General features: G+C 48.2%; 1 protein-coding gene across 15 annotated transcripts in view; it reads left to right on the top strand.

Annotated features, from left to right (window-relative positions):
• The first annotated feature begins 7,173 nt into the window (after positions 1-7,173).
• The window catches only part of LOC129659034 (uncharacterized), a 55,603-nt gene continuing 54,117 nt past the window's right edge, over positions 7,174-8,659 (top strand). For 6 of the 15 annotated variants that reach the window (XR_008717741.1, XR_008717740.1, XR_008717742.1 and 3 more), the window contains exon 1: positions 7,174-7,655. Coding sequence is in view for 2 of the 15 variants with exons in the window: in XM_055590041.1 (XP_055446016.1) it covers positions 7,260-7,655 (396 nt within the window). In the remaining 13 variants the exon portion in view is untranslated. Of the gene's footprint in view, positions 7,656-7,767; positions 7,946-8,200; positions 8,341-8,659 lie in introns of those variants that run through there. The other 9 variants (XR_008717745.1, XR_008717743.1, XR_008717753.1 and 6 more) reach the window with 7 other exon arrangements.

Here is an 8,659-nt window from a genome sequence, read left to right as displayed (position 1 = left end):
TAAAAAAGAAACCATAAAATTTCTGTATATTCTTGGGAGAGGCAAAGGCCTTTCTAAAACGACCCAGGGAAAGACCAATGCGGGAAAATAATGATGAATATAATTTGAATAAACCATTTTCAACATCTCTCTATAACTCTATAGGCACTATAAACAGGGCAAGAACAAGCTAAAAAAAGATCATCCAGTCCTTTGATCTTTCTTTTCTACCCCAGCCTGTCGTTTCTCTTTTCATCTTTCCCTCTATGTCTGGTGTAAAATTCTTTAAGAATCTCTTTAGAATCATACTGTTAATATCCCAAATTTCCTTGTATTTCTGTCTTTTCCTCTTACGCTCTCATAAAAATCTCATTCCTGCATAAAATCAACATTTCCCTTATTACTTCCATGCCAGCAGCCTAATCATCTGGGCTGAATGTTGTGTTCCCCAAGACTCATACACTGAGGCCCTACCCTCCCAGTGTGACAGTATTTGGAGATGGAGCCTCTAGGAAGTTATTAGGGTTAGATGAGGTCATGAGGATGGGCCCTAATGATGGATTAGTGCCCTTCTTTAGAAGAGACACCACCAAAGAATTTGCTCTCATCCGCTACCCCATCTTCCACACACAAAGAGGTCTTGTTAGCACACAGGGAGATAGCGCCATCTACAGCCAAAAAGAGTTTTCACCAGGAACCAAACTGGTGCTGTGATCTTGGACTTCTCAGCCTCTGTAACTTAGAAAATAGATCTGCGTCATTTAAGCCTTCCGTGTTTGTTATGGCCCCCTCAGATGATTACGACACTAACAATATCAAGGAAAATCACGCAATAGGATAGATAGGGCTGACTATAAATTCATCATCACTAACCTTAAAAGAAAATATATTAATCATTCAGTTGTGCCCGGTTTTACGTCCCCATGGACTGTGTAGCCTGCCAGGCTCCTCTATCCATGGAATTCTCGAGGCAACAATAGTGGAGTGGGTTGCCATTCCCTTCTCCAGGGGATTTTCCCAACCTAGGGATCCAACTGGGTCTCCTGCACTGCTGGAGATTCATTACCATCTGAGCCATCAGGGAAGCCCTCATCAATCTTAAATTGGTCCTCAGACCCTGATGAGGAGTCCTAAATTTCATTAGTCAACTTATTTCACCATTCACTGTAAGATGGACTGTTGGAATTTTTCACCCAGTGGCTTTGTCTTCTATTTTGAAGTTAAAACAGAAGTTACCAGATAGGAACTTCCTCATCTTTCTAATAATAAAAGCTTAAAATTACTTATGTTTGTACCTGGGCTCCCACATTTCTCTATGGTTACAACTGAGAATTAGTATCTTGAACCAAAGCTCGATCCATCTACCTATGTGTTGGATCCCATTGCTTTTCCATATTCTCACTTCTGATCATTTTTCCTCTCTTGCATTACTAACATTTCCTTACCAGTGGATTCATTCCATCAGCTTTAAAATGTGCTCACGTCATTTCCATGAAAACAAACAACACAACAGTAGGGATAGAATACCAACATCCCTTTACTCAACATTTCCCTATGTCACTCCCCCCTTTTCTCTCCCTTTACAAGAACCTTTAAAAAGAATTGTGTGATTCTCAGTTCCCACTCTTTAAGTCTCCTACTTGGCTTCCACCTTCATTATTCTACTGAAACAGTGCTTATTGATCTGCAGGAATGTTGTGTATAAAAGGAAATTAGCTTTTTGTCCATGGTGTGAATTTCAAATATGTTTTCTCAGTCTGTTACTTTTCCTTTGTGTTTATGATGAAACTTGCTTCATAGATTAAAAAAAGTTGTGTCTTCAGTTTTATCAGTCTTTTCTATATGGCTGCTGGGCTTGGGTATACATAGAAAGTCCACTTCTTTGAGATTATAAATGATGATTTGGTAATCTCTCTGGCTTATAATATTTTAGATTTGAGGACATTTTATGTGTTACAATTGGAATTTTGTCTTCCTAAATTTTTTTTTTGTCTTTTTTGATGGGGAAAACAAGGAGATTGGGGAAACGATGAATGAGTACAGTTTACCCACTGAGTTCTATGGAGTCCTTGTAGGTTAAATTCGGCATTTACTGTTCTCATTATTTTTACTGTGTCTTTTTACATCTCTGAAAAACCTTTGTGCCAATTCTTGGATTAATAAAGAATTGCAATAGGTGCCAAAATAGTTCAAAACATAATGTGAAAACTCATGTGCTTCTATAGTAGTATTGTACTTTACACTGGAATATAATTGATTTATTATCTCCCAGATTAGTGATCTAAAGAAAGAATGAGACCCACAACATATAGTTCAAGGTCATTAAGAAAAAAACTTTATCAAATAAGGCCCGCATGTGGCAGTTTAATGACACGCTGTGCATAGAAAAGAAGGTTTAAGTGAAATTTTGTGCAGCAAGTTGCGTCAACTGAATCCCAGTAAAAGTAGCTTTTGAAAAATAGCTTGAAAAATTTTTACCTAATCATGTAAGATGGAGTTTTACTAAGTCTTCAGTCATAACTGTAAATTTGTAATACAAGTAACATGAAAATGTACTTGAAAGGCTAGGAAGCCAATTTTAGGAATAACAACATCTCACTTTTCTCTGTTTGACATGACCACTCATTTTGTCTTCCTGATAAGGGTTTCAGACATGTGTGTTCTCTTCCTCCTGCAGGACAAACCAGCATGGAATTTTCTTGATAACTGAGAGCTTCCCATTCTTTTCTTTCTTTTTTTTTTAAAATTTTATTTTATTTTTAAACTTTACATAATTGTATTAGTTTTGCCAAATATCAAAATGAATCCGCCACAGGTATACATGTGTTCCCCATCCTGAACCCTCATCCCTCCTCCCTCCCCATTCCATCCCTCTGGATCGTCCCAGTGCACCAGCCCCAAGCATCCACTATCGTGCATCGAACCTGGACTGGCAACTCGTTTCATACATGATATTTTACATGTTTCAATGCCATTGTCCCAAATCTTTCCACCCTCTCCCTCTCTCACAGAGTCCATAAGACTGTTCTATACATCAGTGTCTCTTTTGCTGTCTCGTACACAGGGTTTTTGTTACCATCTTTCTAAATTCCATATATATGTGTTAGTATACTGTATTGGTGTTTTTCTTTCTGGCTTACTTCACTCTGTATAATAGGCTCCAGTTTCATCCACCTGATTAGAACTGATTCAAATGTATTCTTTTTAATGGCTGAGTAATACTCCATTGTGTATATGTACCACAGCTTTCTTATCCATTCATCTGCTGATGGACATCTAGGTTGCTTTCATGTCCTGGCTATTATAAACAGTGCTGCGATGAACATTGGGGTACACGTGTCTCTTTCCCTTCTGGTTTCCTCAGTGTGTATGCCCAGCAGTGGGATTGCTGGATCATAAGGCAGTTCCATTTCCAGTTTTTTAAGGAATCTCCACACTGTTCTCCAGAGTGGCTGTACTAGTTTGCATTCCCACCAACAGTGTAAGAGGGTTCCCTTTTCTCCACACCCTCTCCAGCATTTATTACTTGTAGACTTTTGGATCGCAGCCATTCTGACTGGTGTGAAATGCTACCTCATAGTGGTTTTGATTTGCATTTCTCTGATAATGAGTGATGTTGAGCATCTTTTCATGTGTTTGTTAGCCATCTGTATGTCTTCTTTGGAGAAATGTCTATTTAGTTCTTTGGCCCATGTTTTGATTGGGTCATTTATTTTTCTGGAGTTGAGCTGTAGGAGTTGCTTGTATATTCTCGAGATTAGTTGTTTGTCAGTTGCTTCATTTGCTATTATCTTCTCCCATTCTGAAGGCTGTCTTTTCACCTTGCTAATAGTTTCCTTTGATGTGCAGAAGCTTTTAAGGTTAATTAGGTCCCATTTGTTTATTTTTGCTTTTATTTCCAATATTCTGGGAGGTGGGTCATAGAGGATCCTGCTGTGATGTATGTCGGAGAGTGTTTTGCCTAAGTTCTCCTCTAGGAGTTTTATAGTTTCTGGTCTTAAGTTTAGATCTTTAATCCATTTTGAGTTTATTTTTGTGTATGGTGTTAGAAAGTGTTCTACTTTCATTCTTTTACAAGTGGTTGACCAGATTTCCCAGCACCACTTGTTAAAGAGATTGTCTTTAATCTATTGTATATTCTTGCCTCCTTTGTCAAAGATAAGGTGTCCATATGTGCGTGGATTTATCTCTGGGCTTTCTATTTTGTTCCATTGATCGATATTTCTGTCTTTGTGCCAGTACCATACTGTCTTGATAACTGTGGCTTTGTAGTAGAGCCTGAAGTCAGGTAGGTTGATTCCTCCAGTTCCATTCTTCTTTCTCAAGATCGCTTTGGCTATTTGAAGTTTTTTGTATTTCCATACAAATTGTGAAATTATTTGTTCTAGCTCTGTGAAGAATGCTGTTGGTAGCTTGATAGGGATTGCATTGAATCTATAGATTGCTTTGGGTAGTATACTCATTTTCACTATACCATTCTTTTCTCTATGCAGTTTTCATCTGTATTTAAATAACAATTTCGATTTGAGTAGGATAAGCTTCCTTACAAGCCTCTCTGTCATTCATCACAGAGCAGACAAGAAATGTCTGGCAACCAGTGCGCTGACCTGGAAAAACCTCCTACTTTTATGTGAAAGATCATGTTTAAAGTCTACATTGTTTATTATAATTTTAATGTCCGAATATTTATTGTAATAAATTAGTTGTGACAGTTTTTTTCTACAGGGTATTTTCATTCTGTTAATACTGTGATTAGGCTGAGTGGATGAAAGGGCTCAGTCTGCCCTGGTGATCTCAGATAGAGATTAAAAATTTTTTACAACCTTGGAAATTAGTAATTTACAGCTTTAATACACAAAGCTCTGTTTTAAAAGCGTTCAACATACCGTAACAGTACCCCCTGTAGTACTTTGTATAATATACAAGAAGTACAGAGATACCTACACTATATCTATGTATCTACTCTATAATATTCTTTGACAGGAATGTCAACACCAGAGCTGAAAGTTTAATGGATTTTGGAGCCACCAAAACTGTAAAATTAGAGTATATTAATGTCAAATGTGACTTCAAGTTACATTTAACGAACGTTTATTGAAAACCAGTTTTCTGCACAGCAGCGAGCTAGGTATCATAGGGACAGCTGTGAGTAAGGACTTCACTCTAAAATCTGGGCATACTGATGCAAAGAGAGATGAATGGCCAACCAAGATAAGCGCCGGAGAACTCGGGGTCAAAGCCAGGACCTCCCTGTTGGTACGGTCAGGGGTGGAGAACCTCTGGAAAGTGGGCCCGTGCTGTGGATAGCACTCCTTGCCTCATCTCTGGGAGCAGCCCAGCCGAGCCAAAGCCGAACTGCCCGGAGGCTCGCGCCCCCCGCTCCTAATTCCGGGGTCACTGCCCAGGACTGGAGAAGGGCGAAAGGTGCAGCGTTCACTTGCGGCGCACTTCTGTGGGCGGTCACTCCGGGCTGCAGGCCATGCTGGGGGCTAAGATAGGAGCGAAGTGACGTCAAAATCTCACCAGCAGACGCCCCAGGAGGGATGTTCTGCGGGCAATTTTCCTCCTTGGGCTACTTGTAGTTGTCCATCAGGCCAGGGGAGGGCGTTAGCGCGCGCGCGCACGCGCACACACACACACACACGCACACGCACGCGCGCGCGCACACACACACACACACACCCCACCACCACCAACCCCCCACACCCCACCACCACCACCACCAAAACCCACACACACACACCCCACCACCACCACCAACCCCCCCCACACCCCACCACCACCACCAACCACCCCCCGCACACACCCCACCACTACCACCCCCCCCACACATGACCACCACCAAAACCCACACACACACACACCCCCCCACCACCACCAACCCCCCACACCCCACCACCACCACCAAACCACCCCCCACACACACACCCCACCACCACCACCAAACCGCCCCCCCCACACACACCCCACCACCACCACCACCCACCCCCTCCCACACACACACCCACCACCACCACCCGCCCCCCACACACACCCCACCACCACCAACCCCCCCCCACACACCCCACCACCACCACCAAAACCCACACACACACACACACCCCCACCACCACCAACCCCCCCCACACCCCACCCCCACCACCAAACCACCCCCCCACACACACCCCACCACCACCACCACCCGCCCCCTCCCACACACACACCCACCACCACCACCCGCCCCCCACACACACCCCACCACCACCAACCCCCCCCCCACACACCCCACCACCACCACCAAAACCCACACACACACACACACCCCCCCACCACCACCAACCCCCCCCACACCCCACCCCCACCACCAAACCACCCCCCCACACACACCCCACCACCACCACCACCCGCCCCCTCCCACACACACACCCACCACCACCACCCGCCCCCCACACACACCCCACCACCACCAACCCCCCCACACACACCCCACCACCACCACCAAAACCCACACACACACACACACCCCCACCACCACCAACCCCCCCCACACCCCACCCCCACCACCAAACCACCCCCCCACACACACACCCCACCACCACCACCCGCCCCCTCCCACACACACACCCACCACCACCACCCGCCCCCCACACACACCCCACCACCACCACCAAAACCCACACACACACACACACACACCCACCCCACCACCACCACCAAACCACCCCCCCCACACACACACACCCCACCACCACCACCAAAACCCCCGCGCAAGCACACCACCACCAATAAAATCCGCTCCCTTCCTGGAAGTCAGGCCCTGGGTCAGGTGAGGGAGCGGGAGCTAGTGCAGGCTCGGCATTGTAGCTACGGATACCACTAGGCTGGGGAGTCGGATTCCGGCAATAGGGTCAGCCGTTAGAGCTAGCGATCCCAACCATTAGCGGGGCTCCGGGAAAGGGTCGCCAATGTTCCCGGGGCACTCCTGAGCACCGCATCCCACAATCCCCAGGCCAGCTGCGGCGCTGCTCCCCAGTGTGCAGACTGCTTGCAGCACACGGGTGGCGAGCGGGAGCCCGGCCTCTTGACAGCTGCCCACGCGCCGGGGCGGGCTCTGCTGTTGCTAAGTCACTTTGGTCGTGTCCAACTCTGTGCGATCCCATAAACGGCAGCCCACCAGACTCCCCCGTCCCTGGGATTCTCTAGGCAAGAACACTGGAGTGGGTTGCCATTTCCTTCTCCAATGCATGAAAGTGAAAAGTGAAAGGGAAGTCGCTCAGTAGTGTCCGACTCCCAGCGACCCCATGGACTGCAGCCTACCAGGCTCCTCCGTCCATGGGATTTGCCAGGCAAGAGTAATGGAGTGGGCTGCCATTGCAGGTAGCTTCAAAGGTCCTCGCGGCAGCCCCGCCCCTCGCGCGCGGCGATTGGCCCCAGCAGAGAGGGCGGGGCTGCGCGCTCGAGGCCCGTGGCTCCCCGTGGCGTCCGCTGCTGGGGCGCGCGTGGCGGCTGAGTGCGGGTGGTTGGGCGTGCGCGGCGCCGAGATCCCTGGGGAAGTAGGAGAGCGGCCGACGCCGAACCGCACGCGCAGCCCGGCTCCTGGCGGTGCGGGAGAGCGGGGCTGGTGCTTTTGTTGTGCGCGTGTGAGTGTGTGTATTTGTGTAGAGCTCTGGTGCTGTGCGCCAGCCGCCAGTGCCCGGGTACGAGTCCCCCATCGTCTTCCACACCCTCCCTCCGTCCCCTTTCCTTCCCTGCCACCCTCCCGTGCCCCCACGGCCGCAAGCCGAGCAAAAGCCCAGGGAAGCGGGGGGGGGGGGGGGGCGGGCGGGGCGGGGTCGCACGAGACAAAAGGGTCCAGGGGTCAGCCCGCCATGGCCTCCCAGAGCCTGGAAGGCCTGGGAGGGAGCCGCGGCGGGGGCGGCGGCGTCAAGAAGAGCCTGAGCGCCCGCAACGCCGCCGTGGAAAAGAGGAACCTGATCACGGTGTGCAGGTACGGCGCAGCCCGCCGTTCGGGGACAGAGGAGGGGGCCGCCGGCGCCGCGGGCATGGGAGAGCGCTAGACCCTGGGGGTCCCGGAGACAACCGGCTGGAGCCCCGGCCGCCGCCGCCGCGCCGGGAGTGTATGCGGCCAGAGCGTCCTGAGTGGGGCCGGTCTGGGCTCCGCCAAGGCCCGGGACTTTCCGTCAGTTTCAGTGCTGGGAGCCGCTGAGGGTAGGGCTTGGGGCGGGGCTCGGGGAGGATTTGTTTTCAATGCACAATCTAGCGTTTGAGTGCAAGAGGAGGGCAGGGAGGAGGAGCCGTTTCCTTTTAGTGCGTGTTGAGCCTGCCGGCAGCTTTTCGTTAAGTAATTGTTGCTGTAATTGACTGTGTTGCCCCCAAATCGGAGTGCGTTTTGTTTTCTGTTTTTGATTGTTTGCACATACGTTGTCGTTTCGTGCCACAGATAGTGAGTGCCTACTCCATGCTAGCCGCGTGTGTATGTGTTTCCTTGTCTTCTGCACTCTAAATTGCAGTGTTACTGATATTTCTGCAGTTGATACCAAGAGTAGGACTGTGGAGGATACCTAGTCGGTGATTTATTTCAAGTTTTGCCTTTCTTTGTTTTGTAACTATAATCGTAGTATTCCCTTACTTTAAAAAATATATTTATTGGTTCAGGATGGGGAACACGTGTATACCTGTGGCTGATTCATGTTGATATATG

This window comes from Bubalus kerabau, chromosome 8, assembly GCF_029407905.1.
Source record: "Bubalus kerabau isolate K-KA32 ecotype Philippines breed swamp buffalo chromosome 8, PCC_UOA_SB_1v2, whole genome shotgun sequence".
Lineage (NCBI taxonomy): Eukaryota > Metazoa > Chordata > Mammalia > Artiodactyla > Bovidae > Bubalus > Bubalus kerabau.
The sequence above is the reverse complement of the archived record's forward strand: the minus strand, read 5'-3'. Positions and strand labels throughout refer to the sequence as shown.